Source organism: Pezoporus flaviventris, unplaced genomic scaffold (genome assembly GCF_033815535.1).
Source record: "Pezoporus flaviventris isolate CSIRO_AGI_PZ_B2104156 unplaced genomic scaffold, CSIRO_AGI_Pfla_v1 ptg000045l, whole genome shotgun sequence".
NCBI lineage: Eukaryota > Metazoa > Chordata > Aves > Psittaciformes > Psittacidae > Pezoporus > Pezoporus flaviventris.
The window spans coordinates 1-21850 of record NW_026892593.1 but is presented as its reverse complement, the minus strand read 5'-3'; the positions used below and the strand labels follow the sequence as shown (position 1 = coordinate 21850).

General features: G+C 46.0%; 1 protein-coding gene across 1 annotated transcript; it reads left to right on the top strand.

Annotated features, from left to right (window-relative positions):
* Positions 1 to 451: 451 nt before the first annotated feature.
* LOC133276413 (calcium-activated potassium channel subunit beta-4-like) lies at positions 452 to 19714 on the top strand. Its single transcript, XM_061467143.1, has 3 exons — positions 452 to 902; positions 8497 to 8624; positions 18925 to 19714. The coding sequence occupies exons 1-3, from the start codon at positions 564 to 566 to the stop codon at positions 19091 to 19093; spliced, it is 636 nt and encodes a 211-aa protein (XP_061323127.1). The 5' UTR covers positions 452 to 563; the 3' UTR covers positions 19094 to 19714.
* Positions 19715 to 21850: the final 2136 nt, after the last annotated feature.

Genomic DNA, 21850 nt, shown 5'->3' with positions numbered 1-21850 from the left:
GTTCTCCAGGACTTAACCAAGTCGGCAGTGAGAACTGGGAATGACAGACTGTTTTCATGGCCTGTTTCAAGCTGTGATTTTATTCAACTGGATTTACACGCCAGGATGCTACAACCACCTTACGTGGGGATGTTGGCTTGGCGGGGGGGGGGGGGGGGGGGGGGGAGGGCGGGAGCCGAAATGTGCCTTAGGGTGTGTTTCGGCCCCTCCTCCTCACCCGTCCTCCCCCCTCTAGGTATTGCCCACCCCTCTCTAGATACTGCACTTTACACAGTAACCGGTATTAATCCGAACCACATCAAATCTTCATGCCAGCTTAATCCCATTGCAATCTGTCCCTTCCACCCCCGGAGGGTCCTGAATTAGGTCAAGCGGGTTTACATTAGGGTTTTATTTATGGATCTAGGGAGTTTTGGGTGTGTTTTTCTCCTGGTGATTGCACGCACAGCCACCCCCCGTGGGTTCCTCATCCTTGCAGGAGGCGGGGATGGAGGCGGGGAGCGGCGGGAGCTTTAGCCGATGGCAGCGGCTGCCCGGCGGCGGATGCCAGCGGCAACGGGACGATGGCGAGGAGCCGTGTGGTTTACAAGTACACGGAGGCGGAGGACAAGAGCATGCGGCTGGGATTCCTCCTCATCGCAGCCGGCTTGCTGTCCCTGCTGGGCTTGGGGTGCTGCTGGCTGCGCCCGGCGCTGCAGGAGCGGGGCGGCGGCGGCTCCGCCAACTGCACGGTGCTGGCGGTGCGGCAGCTCGGTGAGCGCTTCTCCTGCACCTTCTCCTGCGGGGCCGCCTGCCGCGGCACGGCTCGGTACCCCTGCCTGCAGGTCCTGGTCCGCACCTCCCGCTCCCCAGCGCCCGCCCTGCTTCATGAGGACGAGCGGCAGCTCCGCACCAACCCCAAGGTGAGACCCGCGCTCCCAAAATGAGGGGTACGGGGGGTTATAGGGGTGCGTCCCGGGGGGCGAATCCTGCCCCCTTCGCCCTTCACTGCCCCGTCACTGCCCCTTGTGCCCGTCTTGCCCTAGGGTCCCCTCCAACAGCCCTCCGTTCGGGTGCGGGTTTTTCTCTGATGGGGGGATAGATGAAGTCACGGCATCCCCCGTAAATGCCCTTGTGCTGTTACTTAGCAAGAAGTACATATATTTATATATGAAGACACACTATACATAGTATGCATGTATATATATGTGGGGGTGTGTGTACATATGTAGAGTGTCTATGTATGCACTCATAGTGTCTATGCATGCGCTATCACTATACACGATGTGTATAGTGTCTATACCTCTATCTCTATATATAACTATGCATATATATTTTTATATATACATATCTTTATATAAATATATGTGTGTAACTATCTATCTGTATCTATTTATATCTATAACTATATATATATATATATCGATATCTATCTATATCAGTATAGATATTTGTATATCTATGTATCTATTTCCCCAGGCAGACCCAGACCCAGCTCTCCCTTTCAGCCACGGGAGCGGCGCCGCCCCGGCCCACAGTCTCCCTGAGCGCACTCCGCTGGGATGCTGGTGCGAAACCAGGGAGAAACTGTTGCTGCTGACTGGGAGGTCTGCCCGAGCAGCGCCTGGTGCTGTGGCTCTGGGTGTCCCACAGGGTGAGGGGCTTCCCAGAGCCGCTCCATTACAATTTCCAGCTGGAATTGTAATGGAGCAGCTGCAGATGGGGCGCTGGGGAGAGGCTGTGCTGGAACAGAAGTTTCCTCGGTGCTGTTTTGATTCTTAAACTTCTCCGTCACTCACATGAAAATGGACCGAACGGAAGTGTCTTTAAAGTTGCATCTTCCAGCAAACTAGGGTAGTCTGAAGGCAACGTGTGACTTGTGATTTTTCTGTCTTTACAGGCAGTTATTCTGCTTTCTACTTTTCATGCTCGGTACAGCTCACTTTGCCAGCATGCTGCCTGAGCGGGGTGTGTTTAGTTTAGTAGTTTCCAGAAAATAAAACCTGTGGCAGAATCCACCTCCTGAAAGAAGCTGAAACCAGGAGTGTGTTGGAAAAGGAAATTTCATCTCTTCAACCGAGATATGGCTATAGCGCAGTGCCAAGAGCCATGATGAGCACGATACAGGGGTCTTCGCGCAGAGACTGGGCAGCAGACTTCCATGTCTGGTTTGGGACGCATTGCCTCACATCTCCACAGTCACAGTTACACCAGTGTGGATCCGTCTCTTGGATTAAGTTGCAGACTTGGGGTTCACGGGTTGCTTTTTGCCCCTTGGCAGCTTATGGGCTTGGAAGGGTGGTCGGGGCAAAAATCAAGAGAGTGAGAAGCAGGATGAGAAGTGTGACAGGATTTGGGTTGAATTGTTGACACCGTTCCGAAGTGGTGAGCAGTGAAGTTGGATGGTGCCTGGTAGCAAAGTGGATGAATCAGCCTGTGTGAGAGCTTTACGAACTTCACCTTTCCCTGGGGGTGCTGCTGCCAGGCTCCACAGAGCGAGTTGTGGTTATGGAAACACGCATCATGAGCTGCCCCAGCACCAGTACTTCCCTCTAATTCTCTCAGTCTCCAGGCAGGCAGCAGGTAGGTGGTGAAATGTGGGAGAAAAGCCACCCTTTTAATGGGAGATGGGAAGTAAGCAGTGCCACCAGCACACCTGGGCTCACAGCTCCTGCAGATCCTTAGTGTCAGCACAGGCATCCAAACTGGGCTCTGACCGCCATGTCTCTCTGAGTAGTCAGGGAGTTTTGGTTTGGTTTTACTTCTGCTGCCTTCCTGGAAGTCTGGTGGGAAGAGGAGGATTGTGCCTTTCCCAGGGCTGGATTGCAGTTTCTGCAGAGAGGCACCTAGAGGTTCAAGCCATGCCCGCAAATGTCACTCAGAAGCCTATATTTTATTTAACAATTAATAAACATAGGGCTGTGTGTTGGCAGTGAGTTGCACTTGCACGCTCTTACAAATCCAAGGTCTAGCTAGTACCTTGAATCTCTAGGTGTTGGTTGTTTACGCTGGGATATTGATTGCTGAGGATTAAATCTGATTTACTAGATGAGACCAAGCAGAAAGGATGCATTTTTTGATGTAACCGCATTCTCTGGTAGTAATTGAATTTAACTAAGTGGAAAACAACACGGAAAAAGAGTGCGCTCCAATTTTTTTCCTTACCTTAAGAAGCTTATGTAAACCCAGTATAGAATAAAAAGAAGTTATTTAGGTCTCATTAGGAAAACATACCCTTTTAAGGGAATGAAGCATGCATAGCTGCTGCTTTGGTTTTCTCTTTTTTTTCCCTCACTTAATGTCTGTGGAGATGATTCTCCTTTTAATTTTTGTCCTGAAGTCACACCGTCCTTAAAAGCTCTCAGAATTTTATCCTGAAATAGGTCAGTCATAGCAACAGAGTAGGAATCTGCTGGATTTAATGCTTGGGATCCAGTCTGTATTTATGAATGGACACTGAAGGGGAGCCATTTAACCCTTCCTGTGTCCATCGCCTTCTTGCATCACACTTGCTTGTTCATGCAATTAGACATACAGCACGCTGATCAGCTCCAACTAACTGGAACTGAAGAAAAAGACCAATTTTGTTTTGAACAGTGTTCAAATTTTACACTGCTCAGCTGCTTCTCTTTGTGGGTAGCAATTTCTCCTTGTAAATCAATAGCACAGGAAAAGCATAGCTCAGGCTCCTTACAACACACAATACTGAATCAGTTGGCAGCTAAACTCTGCTCCAGAAGTCCCCAGTGTGCTGGACTCAAATTCTCATACTTTCTGCAGCAGTGGGCTGATGCATAACCGCATTGGCAGCTCAGATCTGGCTGTTCCAGCGAGGTCTAGCTCCTAGGAAAAAGAAATTAATTATTTTTCTTGCTTGCTTCCTAATCACATCATTGTACAGCCCAGGATTCATTTTAGCTCTTAAAGGATTATATATAGCTGGGTCAGAGTTAATCCAGAAATGTATGTATGAAGCAGCAGGCATGATTACATTTGTATCCAGTATCAGTGATTTGAGGAATTCTTTTCTTTTTCCTTGTCGTCTCAGAAGAAGAAATTTCAGCAGAGTGACGGTGCCTTTCTTCAGCTGCCTTCATAGCAATAATAATCTCTGAGATAAGGCTTAAGGGGGATTAATACCAAAGTCAATTTGTCACTATCATTCTGGCCATCAAATCCCTTGGCAGCACACACAACCAGTGCAAGGATCAGGCTACAGGTTTGGCTGGGTAAAATAACAGGGGGGTACATCAGCTTCTCAAAATATCTGTTCTCTGGCTCTTTAGACTTTCCCCTTTCTGCGCATGAAGTTAAGTGTACGGCTGGAAGAACCTGCACACTGTTCTGTTGAGAAACTTTTAGGCAGTGACTGGTGAGCCTGATCTTAGCAGCTGTGCAGCAGGACCCAGTTCTCCCTGTCTCCATCCCTGGGCACGGGAGCAGAGCAGCCAGCTCTGCTCCTTGTCTGTGCAGCCAGCAGAGCAGCCAGCTGCGGCTCCTTGTCTGTGCTCCACATCTGTGCCTGCTCCCGCCGCACTTCTTTCTGTATCTGTTCACCCTGACAAGGTGATGTACTGTTACTGCTTCTGTGCACTTGTAAATAGAACTGGTTTGTTTGGGGTTTTGGATTCTCCTAAGTATGACCCATGATGAAGGAGGTTTAATAGCAAAATGTGCCCAGCTACAACATTTGCCTACAGCAATTTCGTGAGGGTCTGGTGAAGCACCAGCTCCGTGTTTCGGCCGGTGCCCTTGACAGGCAAACACTGCAGATGCTGCCTAGCAGTTTTTTAGGTAAACCCCGTAAGTCCCACCACCCTCCTGTTTTGCTTGGGGTGCCTCTCTCTGCCTTGAGCCTCTGATCACTCCTGGTGGGTTTTCCTGCGCTGATGGATGCAGGTGAAAACCAGCTGTGGTGCTCAGCTCCAGCTCCCTTGGTACAGTCAGCTGGAGGAGATTTTTTTTATACTTACGGAGCGAGTCCCCCTGCTCAACTTCTGCTATGGTGGGATGGTTCTGGCAGCACTAGTTCCCTTACAGGCCATGAAGATAACCCAGGAACATGCAGAGATGCTCACACACAAAGCTAGGAGAAGCTGAGGCTGAAGACTTTCTTCTTAGTGCAACCGCTTTGTCTTCTGATGGGCTGACTTGCTTCTGCTTTGGGCTCTTACATGCATTTGCGTTTGGGACATTCTTGGTCTTGTCTTCCGACAGTGTCTTCCAGGACTGAGGTAGCTTCCCTCGGAGCCTACCAAGTCTGACTTCTTTTTCATAAAAAATGTGATTGAATTGCTTTGAGAAGCATGAGATGCAACCTGGAAGCTAAACCATGGTCAAGAGTTCATGCCTCCATCTCTTCTCTATGATATGGAAGAATATCTGCTCTGATGAAGGGTTCAGAAGGACCAGGACTCTTCCTAGGCATCTGCAAAGACACTGGTGTGGCGGCATCCAGCAGCAAACACAGATACAGATCTTACAAAACCTCAGTGCAAAGGTATATTAGTTACTCGCTGACGTTTTTGCTGAATTACATCCTGACTCCTCTATCCAAACACTGGCTCTGATTGAAGGGAGAATATTGTTAACCTGATAACGATTTTGAGCTGTGTAATTGAGACTGTATTTGAATTACATAATAATTTTATCGTTGCTATGACATAGCGTAGGAGGTGAGATTACAGCACCGTGAGCCAATAGGTCTGCTGAAAAGACCTCGGCTCCATTAGATTTATTCTGAATGTCTGATCTCTAGAGCTGTTCTCCAACTTCATTGTAACTTGTTCAAGGGGGAAAAAAATAAATCAAAGGAATACAGGGTGGAACACTTAAACTGAAAATGGATGCTGATGCATGAACTGCGATTGAGCACAAGCCATCCCAGCTTGCTTTCAAACACTTGGCATTTATTCACGTTTTGATGGCAGGATTTCATGCTGTGTCTCATGAGGGAGGACTGCAGAATTAACCTTTCAGAAACTGCTTGTTGCCGAAGCGGGAGGTTGTTTCAGGTTCACCCACCAGCTCATGGCAGCAAAAGTTGCCAGGTTTTTTGGAGGGTGATACAGTTGGTCAAGCAAAGTCCCCAAGAAGCGTGCTTGGGCGGCTGAGAAAAGACAGGCCCACTACCCATGTGGATCAGAAAGGGCCAAAATGGTTGGTGGGAACTGTGCTGGCCTCCTGGGGAAGAAAACAAACTCCAGTGCTTGTGCAGCACAATGGAGTTGGACCTTGGGTATTCACTATGGCTCGAATCCTTCATCAAGTCAAGAAGATGTTTGAGGGTGACCCTTGGGATTCATGTAATGAAGATTTCACCTTGAGCAGGGACCACTTCTCCTCTGCAAGACTGTTAATCTTCAACAGGCGCAAGCAAGGAGGACCCATCGTTTTAAGGCAAGCCCCTGGATGTCTCCTTTGTGTTTTCCACATGAAGATAAAGAGGAACAGAAGGAAATGAATCCAACATGGTTTCTGTTAGCTGTCATTGGAATTACTTGTGCAAAGAGTGTTATGAAGTTTTAGTTGCAGAGAGCTTATTCACTGTTGTCCCCAATTTGAGGGAGGTGGAAGGTCTCTGAAGTACACAGAGAAAGTTTGGCCAGCAGAGGAGAGGTGGGGTGGTCACACTTTCATAGAAGAGGATGAATAGGCTCAGCCACGAGGAAGAAACATTTGAGAGGAGAGAGGGAAGCGTGCAGAATCTGTTGACTCTATGCAGCTGCTGCATAGATGTGTTTGTGCACTGGGAGCATGGAGGAAAGAGGAGTGTGGTTGATGCTTCCAAAGTACACAACCAAACTAAAACCACTGCCAGCTAAGGAATATTATTGAAGATAGAAACAACTGCATGTGAAAAATCCTGTGTTGTGGTTCCTGGAGCAGAGTGGTGTTGCTGCTCATTTCTGTCCTTTGTGATCAGGGTCATCTGAATGGGGATCTAAAGGGAGCATTGTGCCATGGCAACATGCAATGTGGGCCTCTGTGAAAACAGGGGCCCTTGTATGTGAAATTTCACCTTGGAAGCCACAAGCAGGACCTTGTGAATTCTTTTAGTCTGAAGCATGGAAGCTATTGGCAGCATTGTAAGTGCTGACAGAAGTGGTCAGGTTTTACATGATCAGGCCGGTAAGATCCTGGTATTTCTCCCCTTCCCCTGGAATGGTGAAGATTCTAGTTGTTGTATGGTGTAGATGGACTTGTAGGTCTGTACAGCTTGGGTACAGCATGCAGCGTGGGACACGGTAGGCCCCTGTGATACCTCACTAGATGGAGAGGGAGAGGAAGCACTAGCAGGCACAGTGAGTCATGTTTATTTTCAGGTTAAAGTATCTCTCTACTTGCTGTTACTGCCTTCAGGGTACTATGAAGAAACTCATGTTGTGATCATATGTGGAGATCCCTTTAGGGGCTTCCCCTGCACCTCCTGCTTCCTCATCCTACTTAAGAGACTTCTCAGCTACCTTCACAGACACGTTTTCTGCTTGCAGCTCCCAGTTTTAAAGGAATTAAAAGATCTATGTGTGCACCTGGAGTCTTGCTGTCCATGTGTCCTCCAGGGTGAAAAGCCTTGATGATTTCCAAGGACCAGTTTAGCCTTGTTACTCATTTTTGTTCAACATCTCCTGTAATGCTCTCCTGTACCAATGCTTGGGAAAAATAGGAGGGGTTGTGCAGTGAGATCCTGCAACTACCAACACCGGATTCAGTGGGTTGTTTTTTCTTGTTTAATTCCCTGTGGCTAGGAGGGAGGGTGATGTGTCAAAGACGTGACATGGAAACAAGGTGTGTGCATTGTGTGTGACCCAGAGTGGAGTCTCTGAAAACCCAGCCCCAAGTGCACCAAGCTGGGGCAGGAACTCCCCTTGATCTCTTTGGGCTTTGAAGCAGATGTCTGAGGGTGAGATCTGGAGATATAGCTCAGCTGCACGCTCAACCCTTGTTGAATCTGCTGATCCTTTCTGCTGAAGTGGAGCTTTGAACTTTTTCTGCTTGTTTCCCCATGTTGTAACAGCGCAAGAATACTTGTCTTTTGTCAGTGGATGTCAGCCACATATCAGATATTCCATCATATGGGAAAGCCTGCTGGAATATTTTGGTTATTAGCATGGTGGTAAAAAAACCTTGCAATTATGTGCCTCACTGAAGCTAGGAAGCAATTCAAATCTAATCCATGTGCTGACTAGGAATACATCAAAATTAAATGATCATTTTTCCATTCACCACACAAACCCCCAAGGTGTTACGTGGCAGGTTGGTTTGATAATGGAACAAAAGAGGATAAAGCCTTTATTTCGTTTCTGAATGGTGGCATATTCTTTTCCAGTACCTTCAGGGAGTAACTAGCAATTGAAGTAAAGTTCAACAACTAACTTTTCTTTTTTGTTTCATTGAACATTGAATTTACTCTTTGCTCATTTCAGTCACACTGTTATTGTGAGGAAAATGCAGAGAGAGTGATGTCCTGTGTTTCTGAATGCAGAAGTAACTCTGTTCTGCAACGTGTGTTGGCAGTGTTCATACATCCCTCCCTGCACAAGAGACGATCAGGAGAACTCTGAGAATGTCACATACAAGCAGAAATACTGGAAGAAGAAAGTGGGTTCACAACCATTTACATGCTACTTTAACCAGCACTTGAGGTGAGTAATCTACATTTGCATAACAGAAGTGCTTACACATCTGTTTAACAGCTGTCCACTGGTCCCGTTTGAAAATACATATAAATGTATGCATATATATAAACATACACAGCCATAGAGTCATGTGGTTTATCAAACAGAGTTTAGTGCAGAGCTTCACAAGACGACTCTATTGATGAAAAGCTACAGAGAAAGTGGAAAACAGTTTTTCTACTCAAAGTAAAAACATGATATTCTGAGGAAAGTTTTCCTTAAGAACATGTAATCTTAAGGCAAAATCTTGGCTTTTAACACTTACGTGGCAAATTTCTGGTTTGGATATTGATATTTCTTCCCTCCATGGAAGAGAAATCCTACTGTGTTCATGAGGGGCTGGAAGAAAAGGGGAGATCAGTAAACAGTACAAAGCAACCCAGGGATTGTGTTCACAGAGGATTAATTAGTCAGATACGTGTAATAAACATTCACAGAACTGCCAGTTTTCACACATGCTTGCAGAGTAGAAACTTGTAACTTAAAACATCTCGTCTTCTGTTGCAATTCTTACTTTTACTACTGATGTTACTGTGACTTACACAAGTATAAGGTGTTGTTTCCTTCTTTCAGTGGGAAGAGGAGGGGGAGGGAATCTTTTTGCCTATCTCTTTCTGACAATGATGTGTTGGGGAATAGAAGGTTACCACAGTGTGCAGGCTTGCTGGGAGCACTTGGGAGAACAGCAGTGACTGGAATGATAGGTCCATGTAGACAGGGAGGTGAAAAATATTTAAGATCTCCAAATCAGCCAGGGTTTTACGGGGTTTAGACTCCAATTCTGGAGGCATATGACATGTGCTTAGTTTGATCAAAATGAATAATTTTGAGAGCTGGGGTGGCTGTTCTTGGTTGCTAAGTTAAGAACTCATGTAAGTATCTGCCACATCAGGGACTAAAGGAAGAGGCTGGTCCTACTCCACCAGCCCTTGGATGTTAAACAGATGAGGCAGACCTAGGTGGGAATAGCTTGGGGCTTGCAGGTGCAATTCAGGGCTCAGTGTGGGAGTGTTGGCATCAGATATTGAAGTTTATTAAGGCACCCGGGAGGCAAGTGGGTGCCAGTGTGTGCTAGGACTTTGGAGGAGCTGGAGAGCTGGAGCAGGGCGGCAGGTGGAGAGATTCCCAACTCTCCCGCGGGTGGCCTCCTGAGTGCCTTGAGGGCTTCAGATTTGCCCTAGGCTGGCTTTGTTTGTTGTGCCCCGTCCCCCATCCCCATCCCCTCCCACTCCCCCCCCCCCCCCCGAGAGACGGTAGACCTGGTTGGCATGCTCAGGCTGACAGTCTGCTGTCCCTGGTTAACTTTTTGCAGAGGGAAACCACCAATACTTTGGTAGCAAAGCCAAGTTATTTCTTACAGTGGGGAAAGAAGCACTGTCTACAGAATGCAGAGGTTAAAAGTTAGGGCTCCCTGTGCAGTGACATCAGGCCTGGAAAGGACCTCCTTGGGAGCTGTTTTGGTTCACAATGTGCCAATGCTTGCATCTGCTAAGCAGCAGCCACCGAATGACTGTTTTGGCATCTCTAGACAGAGAGGTGCTGCTAGTTCACCAGCTGAGACTGAGTGAGCAGGATAGTCAGAAACATGGGAGCTTCTGCAGAAGACATCATGGCCAGGATTCACCTGAGGTGGTAGGACAAGGTGCTGTGCAAATTATCTCTTACAGTCAGTGGGGAGAAACCACAGCCTTTCATCTTAGCCAAAAATAAATGCCTAATGGGGGTCAGATGCCCAGAGATGCTTATTTCTCTCCTGTAAAGGAGCTTAGGGTGATCTGCTCAGGTGCAGGCACCTAGGTGGTTGGTGTCCAGAGCTATGGAAGCTGGTTCTCACATCACATCTGTAGATGAAGCAGAAGCAAAATTGTTCTGAGGCTGCACAGTACCTAGGGTCTGCCATTTATGTAGGTTGGCACTGAGGAATTGTGCAGCACTCAGACAGAGTTTTTTCCTTATAGTTGCTGTATCCTATTACTGTTAAATGTTCTTGCCAAATGCAATGTCTGCCCTGAAACACTGCCTTTTGCTGTTCATACAACAATTTATTTACAGCAGAAGAGAGGCTTGCTGCCAGAGATACTTGAAGATAGTCTAAGCTGAAATGTGAACACCATTTATTTTCTTCTGGAGATGGGAATGAACTTTAAAAGATAAGTTTCGCTGACTAGGAATGTGCTTGCTTAAGTATACTTTTAGAGTTACAATGACTAAATAACTTATGAAGAAATCAAAACCATACAAACTGAGGGGAAAACCTGTTCACTTCGTAATAAAGTGTGTGTATTTCCTGTCAGTATTTTTTTAACTGTGTGGATGAGCTAATTCTCTGTGTTAGTCTGTATAAAACATATGGAATATAGTGGTGGGTTCCTTAGAGTAAATAGGATTTGCAATATTAATACTCCCTTTTGAAAAACAAGAGTAAAATTCTAGGTAAATATCAACAACTGAGCATCGTCTCCTCTTCATTGAACTGAAATTAGCATCATTCTCAGAATTGTTGCTGCATGAGGAGGGCACAGTTAGGCAAGACCTCCCTTCAGTTTGGTGGGGCACATTTCAACAGGCTGCTTTGAAAAGAACAAGTGATGCCATTTGTACGGTTCAAAGTTATACAAAAAGGGTGAGAAGCAGACTTTGCAATTTCAGTCATTCTCAGTTAACACAGAGATGCCCAACATAACGAGCTGTCTGACGTTGATCTTAGAGAGCCAAAGCACAGCTTAGCTTGGAGCTCAGCATTTTACTGAAAAGTGAGGTTTTGCTTTGCCACCAGAGACAATTACCTTTATGGTCCCACTCTCTTCTGGCTAGCTTTGGGCCACGTGGTGCAAGCTGCATGACAAAGTCACTTTTCCAGAGCTCTAGTGAAGGTGCCTGTCTGTTGACATGATGATACTCCAGTCTGAAGGGAGCCCTGCCCAGAAGAAACCAACCCCCAGTGTTTCAGAGCACAAAATAAGTGACACATTCAGATTAAGTTCTCAGGTTGTTGCCAAAGGTTTGAGAAGGCATCAAGCTCTAGTGCTTCAGTGTTCTGGATCTCACACCATGTTCCAGGGGGTCTGTAGTCATGAACACCTGCAGATAAGGGTCACAGCTGCATGCCCTGAAGTGGGAGGCCTGTGGAAATGTATGGGATGGGAGAGACCCTGTCACTTCATTTCTTCACATTCCAGGTGTCATTGACAGCAACAACAAGAACAAAAATAGAAAACCCAAGATCTCCATCACCTCAGACCCTTCAGTCCATGCCATGCAGAGACATGCAGAGACATGCAGAGCAACATAAGTCAGGTCTTATTAGTGGCTCATTTACGTGGCATTATTGCTTTTTAGCACTGGATTCATCCATTATAGCAAGTACATTCTGTGGTTCCTTTGCTGTGGTGCAGCAGATGAGCCAGCCATGCTTTATACTTCCCTGTGTTTGCTGCAGGATGCTGTATACAAATCCACCTGAGATCTGAAAAGCAAGCACTGTCTGGTGATTAATGCCCACCTGTATAGTGTTGGGATACCCTGCAGGCCATTTATCTGTGAATAATTGTCTGCAGAAGCCAAAGGTGCTCTGGTAATAGGGTTTCTCATTCATAAATGATGGAACAGAAATCTCAGTGTGTTCCAGTACTTCACAAAGTTTCCCAAATTAATTCCCTCCAATCAGAAGAGGGTGTTGCTATTTCCTATCCTTTCTTTTACTGTATAACCTGTAGAGCAGTGCTCAGGGCTGAGAGGGAAAGGAATTTACTGTTAGTAAGATGTAGCTCTGCCTCCATGTGCAGCTGTTCCAGCTGAGGATCTCTGCGTCTTGCAACAATAGGGGAAAAAATACTGATGAGTGCTTGTCATAGTGAAAGGATGTGAATAATTCTGGGAAAAATAAGTGTGTGCAGATTGAAAACATCTTTAAATCCAGATTGTTTGAATACAAACAATATTTGTAAGGTTTCCCTGTCCCCTGCCTCTGTCAGCTTTCTCTGTGTCTCATAAATCGCATGGTACGGTGCAGAAGTGATGACTGGAATGTTTATGTGCTTGTAAATTTTGGTCCTGCATGACTTCTTGGTAATCCCGCACTGCAATTCTTCCCATGACATTTACTAATTGTTCAGAAGGCTCTGATGAAGGCCTGCTTTACCCAGTGTCTGTTTGAACTGCTTGGTAGCACCTAACAGGGATGTGTTGCATCATGCAACAAGTAATCCAGTTACCCCTGGTCAGAGCCCCACAAGGCTCCAGCCCTAAGCTCAAAGTCCTGCTAAAAATAAGTACTGGTTTCACCTTTTAGCAAGGAAAAACAAATTCCTCCCGCCATCTCTGTTCAATGAAAGGTAAAGGCGTGTTTTCAGAGTGAAAGTAGAGATTTCCTTAGGGTTGTTTTTAGTTTGTTCATTCCTCTTTCACCCTGTGGGCTGTGGGGCAGTGGGGGTTGTGCTTCACAGTGGCCATTGCTGTTTGCAGCAGAACCAAGTCTCGATGCCTGAGCAGCGCCTGAAACTTTTCAGGTTTTGCTCTCCCTTTTGTCCCAGTAGGTCTCTCTCTTGCCCCGCCACTGATTTATGCATTGATAACTGGTGTTAGGAGTTTAGGTGCATCCACTTGAGAGGCTCTGCATTTACTAGACACGTGAATAGCAGCATTGCTTGAAACAAGAGATGCTCCATGACCGAGCTTAGGGGGAACATGTGCAACCCCTCTGGTCAACATCTTTGAACTGAAATATCATATGGATGCCATAGAGCAAAGGTGGGTTTATTAAATGCGCTATATTTGCAGGTACAAGGAAATATCTTTATTATTATTTCCCTGCTGATTTACACTGGGAAAAGAAACACATTTCCAGGCATGATATATACCTCTTCCGGGTTCAGCTCCGCTGCCTCAGCACCATGGGAGAGATGCTGTGCGGACTTCCAGCAAAGCTGTGTCTTTGTCATGAGATGGTTTCCTCAGGGAACAAGGACACCTTTCCTTTTGCGTTTCCAAGCCAAACAACAAACATTCAGACTCTGGGAACTGGCAGGTCACCTCTACAAAAGTAGCAAGAGAAAGTCAAAACTGCAGTTTCGATACATGCTGATCTTGCTGGGCAAACCCAAACAGCGATGTTTCTGTATTTTGGGTGTCATACAGCTATTTATTTCCCTTCCTGAGGAAAGGGGCTGTTTGCTGTGGAAATACAGCCCTCTTCCTTCTCTTCTTTTTTCTGCTTCCCTATTAAATACATCTTTCTTCCTCTCCCCTTCCACAATCCCCTTGTTTTCTCTGCCCAACCCTGTTAGCCTCCTCTGACACTCCTGCCGTACCTGCAGCAGCTCTGTGGCTCCTTTCCAGGCTCCTGGTCTCCTTGCTTCTGCTATTGATAATGGTTTCTGTTCCTTTGGCCTGTATCTAGCTTTCCCAGGTAGACACAGTGTTTTCCTGCTGCTGTGTGCTTCTGTTCCTTGGGCAGGTGATAACCACCAAAGGCTCATTCTTCTGAAGGCCCTATAGGATGTTTGGTTTCTGAACTCATCACCTCCATCATGGTGCAGCACCATGCTGGGGTTCTGCCTCGCTGGCGTAGCCTAGCTCTGGCTACTCTTGTCCCACAGCGTAGCCATCATGATTATCTCATGGCTCAGAAGTAGCTGTGACAGGCCGCATAAACCTCAGGGCTTGCTGTCAGTGACTTTGCTCTCTTGGTGATGCTCTCCATCTGTGCTTGGCAAGACAAGTATCTCTGTATGCATATTTCTGATTCAAAAACTTGTGGGGCAGCTCTCTTGTATTAATCACTGTGTGAGCCTAGGAGTGAAAGCCAAAGCGTTTTGTACCACAACAGATCCAGTTTTCGCTAGTCCCTGAGGAGGGCTGATGTCATGCCCTGCTAACAAGCTCAGCCCCAAGAAGGAAACTGCAGTAAGCTGCCCAGCAGCATGGATGTGTTCCATGGGCCAAACAGGGCTTCTGCAGTCCTGGCTGCTGCTCTGGGTACTTTCTACAAGCAGATTTTGTTCCTTATTCAGCAGGGTTTGTTGCAGGATTGCTTCGGAGTTGTCCTAGGGAATGTACCCAAACATTGCAGACTCAGATGTTGGAGGAGAGCTGCTCTGTGCACCCTGCCAGTTCCTTAGGAGGCTCCCACAGTGATGGTGGCAGTTCTGCTCTGCCCAAGAATTCATGAATTCATCTTCAGGAACTCTTCCCCTAAACAGATGCCATCACATGAGGATAGGAAACAGGTGGAAGGAGTGAAATCCAGCCTCAGCAGGCTAACCTGTTAATTTATCACTGATGACTTTGCGCTATTTAATTCTTCTGATTAATTCTGATTCTAACTTCCTCTACCTCCTAATTTTTCACCAGTCTTTTCTTTCAGACCAAAGGTTTGTAGCCTGCCACAGATCACCTGGAAACAAACACAAGCATGATTATTCTTCAGGTACTTAGCCAGGCCCTCACTCACAGTTCCCGCCGTGCCAGTCCCTGGCTGCTGGCATGGGACTTACCAGTGACTCCCTTGTGTCTCCCTACCCATTTCTTCTGAAGAGCAAGAGAAAACTCGGAGGATAATCCTGTTTGCAGGACACAGCGTGTGTGCCACGATGACCCCCGAGACCCCTGCAGTGACCTCTGCACATCTCCTGCAGAGCCACAGGGTCGCTGGGGCTGCAGTGCTCCTGCTGCAGAGGACATCTGGCTGCCTGGACCCTGCTCCTCAGGCTGCTTTCGCTGTGGATTTGCAAGTCCAGTGTGACCCATGTGCTATGTGCTGCTGGGATCTTTTTCCCTGGTCAGGCTCTCCTGCCTGGATGGTCCTTCTCAGGTCACTCCCTGCTGGCACCAGTCCTGGGCTATGGCAGCGGTGTGGTGGGCTCAGGGTCTCGTGCAGTGCATTGTGAGCGTGCAGCAGGGCTGATTTTCCCTGTTCACTTTAGAAGCTGTTATTTGCAGCTGTTTGCAGTCTCAACTCCAAAAAGCAGAGTTAAAAGGAATTACCTTGTAAAGGAAAATAGAGAACATTTTCTATTTCAGTAATCCCTTTTCAGGTATTTCTTTCTGCTATAAAAGTTGTGTCTCATTGGGACCTGCTGCTATTAACACCCTCTAAGGTGTTTTCCAGAGCACTCTCCATAACTGCTGTCAGCTCTGGTGATGGGTCTCCAGGAAAGGGCTCCTCAACTGGGCACCACTGAGCTCAGGCTCTCATTCTCTGCATCATCTTTCTGCCACTCCAGCACTCCCCACTGCTTTCCCCTACACCCTGCAATGTCTCCGTGTGGGTCAACAGATGCAGGAAAGATGAGCTGGTCCTGATGGAAATGCAAAGGAATGGCGTTATAAGCTGCCAAAGTTGATCTTGATGAGTTTCCATGGGCTGTTACAGTCAGATAACCAAGATGTTGCCATCCAGGAGCATGGAGTCTGTCTGCTGGCAGTGGTGTCTGTCTTTATTTACTTTTCTCATTCACTCCTGGAGTCCAGCAGTGCTTATCTGCTCTGCAAATTTAATGTAGGATGAAATAAAGAGCAGCTGAAAGCACAGTAGTTCTTTGGGAATAACCACAGAGATAAATCAAGTAGGAGCAAGGCCGAGATTTGTCCCACCATTTTTTGGTACCTAGAGTAGGTATAGAGAGGCTGCATCCCAGAGGGTCCCTGACCTGTCCCATGTCACCCTCTAGGAGTGCTTCTCCCTCCTCTTGACTAAGAAAGGGCATTTAATGTCTTAAATGTGGTGTCAATAGTCATTTAGTGATGTATTTTGGGGTGACCCAGTCATGACTTAATGCATTATCTGAAAAGACGCTGTGAGCAGTTGACAGCAGATTGCTGCACATCTTCTGCCATGCAGGAATTGCACAGGGTATCTTGCTGTAGCTAAGAATAGCAATAATACCCATCTGAACCCAAATGGATACTTAGGATTCAATATCCCAATTGAGGCTTCATTAAAGGCCTCTGTAAGTCTTTGATTCTTCTCCAAAAGGGAAACTCTTTTAAATGACTAACTTGCAAGAGTTACAGTTGCACCTGTAATGAGTGTTTGGCATCCGTCTCTGCTACATTTGGTACAGAAGTTTTCCAAAATATCTAAGATTCATTCAAAAGGGTATCCTGCTCTTCCCAGGCACAATTCTCTTCGCTGAATCTATTTTTCTAGTTTGTGTTTTGCCCCTTATTTTTGAACTTTTTGATTAATATCTGCTTTAGAAAGAATATTTAAAAATCAACTTCACTTGTAAGCTGAGAGCTGTAAGGATTGAAAGCTGCCTCCTTATGGCCTCCTTGCCAATTCGCACTCTGCTATACACAGACGATGGTACAGTAAAATTGAGGAAAGCAATACTATACCTCCTGTGAAAGGATTTTTTCTCTTTGGGTGCTGTCATTTATATGGCATAGGCTGGTGAGTGTGTGCCCATAAAGTTAATATTATTTTATTCAATTTATGGTCTCCACATGTGCCTGATTATGTGTCTGGAGGGTTTGGGTTGAACAGACTTCATGTGTTCCACTACTGAATGCACCTCGGTTTCTTTTGATCTCTTTTTATGTTGCTGAGTTTCAACTTTTATATAGCAGAGCTGCTCTTAATCAGAGTCTGACTCTGCTCGTTGCTACACAAGGAGAGATGCGTGGTGCTGCTGGCCCTGGGGACATGCAGGCTGGCACAGTGCAGAGGAACCTCCACGCAGCAATTTTGAAGGAGAGACCTCCAAATGCAAATGCAGGTTTGATTAAATCAGGGTTCAGGAATAGCCTGGTGGTCGGGCTCCTTTGACTCCTTAAGGATGGATAAACCCCTGTAGATTTGCAGGCATCTCCAATAATTAACTTCTTGGTGAAGGAAAATTAATTTCTTCTTGTTTCCTCTACAGATGTTTTCTTAGTGCTACTTTCTATCAAGATGAAACTGCTAGGGGAGAAACAGCAGTTGTTGCTCAGGTATCTGTTCCCATGTGCCACTGCGTTACAAGAACTTAATTCCCAGGACCCAGCTTTATGAGCCTGGGTTGCAGGATTTTAAGTTTGTTGCTGAGGAGAGTCAGGTAGTGTTGATAAAGCAACATGGAATGGGAATATTCAATGTAAGTAAGGACCAGTATAAGCCATGACTTACATATTTTCCTAATTAGAGAAAGCTCTGTTTCCTTCCTTTGCGTATGGTTTTCCAGCAGACTGCATGTCTCTGGCTATAGATGGGAAAGCAATGGTGAAATGCAAATGCTACAGGACTGATTTAATAACTGTTACACTGCAGGAAAGCAGAAAGAGACAGAGCTGAGGAAAACCTGCCATCAGAATTCCCAGCAAACTTCCAAGACTTGGAAGATACGTATGGACACCCAGTTTCTGAGACATGTGGCACAGCTGAATTTCCAAACCTCTTGAGATGCCTCCTCCTTGCTATTATCCTCCCTTTGATTCCCTTTGGAAATGCATAACTCTATCACAGACTCGGCCATGACTGAGTATTAGTTGCTGTTGTTGGAAGCATGGGAGGGCGTTCAGATCTTCAGGGGTGGCTCCCCAAAGTGTCCCTGTAGGGGCATCCTCAAGCCCACTGAGGAGCTGGTGTTTGCAGTACCAAATCACAGCTTACTCCTGAAGAAGCCTCTGCTGGAAGGAGCTGAGTTGGGAGCCTCTGACACCCAGAGGCTGGGCAGGAGTCATCCTGACAGTAGGTTTTGTGCCGACTCCAGCCTGGGCTGCCAGCAGTGCAGTGCTGAGGACAGGACTGGCTCTCTATCCAGAGCCAAACCACAGCCAGGGCTTCGTCAGGAGCCTCTATGTTGCTCCATGGACAAATCAGTGCTCAAAGCTAAAAGGGAATCTTTAACTGCAATTTAAACTCTTTGCACAATGTCTGATGGTATTTGAGGTAGATATGTATAACTGCTGCCTGGTGTTATGTTTTTGCTGGAGCGGTTTTCCAGTCCACAGTTTTATATTACATCTCTCATGCTCTTTCTGAGGACCACAATCCCTGGGAGACATAAAGTATAAATTTTATTTATTCATTCATTTATTTATTTAACTGAATTAACTTGTTATCCTGTAAACACTGCAAGTGGAAAGCCCTCGTGGCCTGCCACGAGTGCTGGTGATAGATGCGCAAAAGAAAGCAGTGAATGAAGCGGTCTACCTAATCATTTTCTAACACTGTTGCACATAAAACATCTTTATTGTTTCCATGGCAGATGCTTTCCACTCATGATGAATTGATGATGTTGAGTTGATTTACATTCTCTACCTCTTCTGTTCCTCCTCTTCACAGGCCAGATGATGTGATGCTGAAGCGCACTCATGATGAGACTGTCCTCTTGCACTGCTTCCTCTGGCCCCTGGTTACGTTCCTGGTTGGAGTCCTCATAGTGGTCCTGACCATCTGTGCCAAGAGCTTGGCTGTCAGGGCAGAGGCAATAAAAAAGAAGAAGCACTTGTAAGTGGCAAGGCTGCTGATGGAGAAGAAAAACCTTCAAGAGGGTCTCAAGTGAGGCAGCTTGACACATATGCAGGTCTCTGCAGGGGCACCCAGCTGCGCCTCCTTCCAGTGTCTCATCTGACAGTGGAGTTGTTCTTGCCTCAGGATTATCCTTGGAAGGCTGCCCCATGAAACGTCAGCTAATTGCTTCTCCTGCTATGGCAGTAAATAAATATGTTCTACCAAAAAAACATCTACACTGTACCAAATACGCTGTGCACTGTTAGCCCTGAACAACAGCTACCCAGCTCCTAGCGGTATTGAGAGACAGTTTATAAAAGCCCTTGATGATGCTCATTTCATCTCTACAAAGTGATCTTTACTATTGTTTAATAGTAAATAATTAAACATCTTTTATGATAGACTGATAGACTGTATTTCCAAAATAATAAAGTTTGGTTGTTTGGTTTTTTTTAACCTTAGTTTTGTTTTGTTTTGTTTGAAAAAGCTTTAAGACTAAAATAACCTTGTGCTGATTTTGTTGTTTTTTTTTCACTGTGTAGAACTTCCATTTAAAATTCAGACTTTAACTTCTGTCTAAAAAAACTTCCATCATCGCCTGTTCACTGTGAAGATATGTAGAAATCTCTCAGAAATACTACTTACAAAATCAAACAAGTGCTGGAAATGGTCATTAAATAGTGGATCTAATTTTCCTGCCTCAGTGGTATTCAGTCCCTGCAGTTTTAATTTGACCCTCTCAGTTACCCTCTTCACCCAAATGCTCTCGGGCTGTAAGGAGCAGCGATTTGGGGGAGTTTTACAAGAATAGGTTTTACCATTGACTTACGCGAATAGTGGAGTGCCTAAGTGCCTGCTGAGGGGAACCTGTGAGCTGTGGTGTGATGTATGTCACCAGACACCAGGGATGGCTGCAGGGAGGGCTGGAGAAGGACATCAACTCTTTGTAGGGCTGTGGGTGTTTGCTGCTGAGCTGCCCATGCCAAGGACACCTATTTTGTGCAGGGTCATTCCAAGGGGATGCTCCAGAAAATGCAAGGCTGGGCATGGAATCTTGCTGGGTGGCTTTTCCCTGCTTGTCCCAGCTCTTCACTGTGTATTATGGGTGTACCAGTCCTAGTCCACTCGCTCAGTGCAAAGATTTCTGTATTCTGACAGTTTCCCTGAGCACATCCATTGCATGACACAGTCAGTGGCTGAGACTAGAGTATCTTTGTGGCACTTGTCCTCACCCCTGCAGGGCTGGACACCCCTGAGACCAGGCTTTGCAGTGTTCGTGTGCACCAGAGAAGAAAAGCCATGTGGCTCAGTCAGGAAATGAGTCTGTCAGCATCTGGTTACTGGCAAAGCATTTTAATCTACGTCAACAGTTCCACAGTTCTAACCACACTGTTCATGGTATTAATCTGTGACATTCTTAGTGTTATGTTTAAATACTTTGTGTTTTGTTGAGCTTTTAACACATAGGAAATGTATTTCCTTAGAATGAGGAAAGTACTAGATTTGAAAACCTGCAACCCTGTGTGCCAAACAAGGCACAAGGCACAGCGACAAACATGCTTGTATTGCCTAATGTTCATCTCAGATTAATCATATTGTGTGTTTAAGAATTGATTTCCATAAGGCTTCTTAATTTGTAACCTTGTACATGTTGTGGCGTTGTGGTGCTCTGTGATGAGTACAGCAGGGCGATTGGAGGTTGCTCCCCTCTTCCCTGCTTACTCGCTATATGACTTTTGTAGAGTTCTCTGGTCACAGTCCACACTGGGATAGCTGTTCCTTTGAAGGAAGTTAAGGAAATCTGTTCGTGGAGGCAGGAACTTGATGCTTCTTGGCTAATTACTCTGTAGGAAAGATCTGACTGGTGTTGGTTGCACACGTTCAGGCACTCCAGTTCTGTGGATTAAAAATGCATGAAAAATGTCAGATTCCCTGCATTAAACACCACCCCTTTGGAGGTGCCTGTTGTTAGGTTCATACAGGTACTCTACACCCCAGCCTGCTGAAAGGAATAGCACTGGATATACTGGATGAAGGAGAGTTGTGAGCTCTCAGCATCTTGGATGAAAGCCTGCCAACTTCTGGAAGTGCTGTCCTGCAAAGAATACGGTGTTTTGTTTCACTTTGCTTGCATCTTCTGTGATTCTTTTTCACCCTCTGCAGTTCTCTTGCCTTCGCAACCCACAGAAATACTGCACATGTGTGTCTGGCTGGGGGGGGGGGGGGGGGGGTGTGTTAATTACAGTATATTTTAATACATATTACTTTTTCACACACTGCAAATCACTGAAAGCTGCCACCGTGGGGGTGGTTTGATTATCTGGTTAAGGTGGTGGCAAGTTTTCTCCTCCTTATTTCCTCTTGGTAACTTCTTACGATAAAGGGAATAACCCTGATTTTCTACACATATATATACTTTGTTTTCCCCAGGTAGAAGGAAATACATGGTGACATATATTCGCTATCGATTTTTAAACCAGTAGCTTGGGCCCACAAATCTGGATTAACCAAATCCCCTCTGGCTTTGCTCCAGAAGCTTTTGTGACTGAATTGGTCATCTGGTCTCAGAGCAAAAGACAAGAAGTGAATTGAATTGCTACAGCTCACTTGATCAGCAATCATATCTTTAAATCAATTAGAAATGCCATTTGCAAAGGCCTCTGGAAGTAAGTAATTGTTACAAACGTGATAAGGAATGATTTTGCAGAGAGATGAACATCCCAAGTTAAACACCCGAACTGGCACGCAAAGGGAAGGA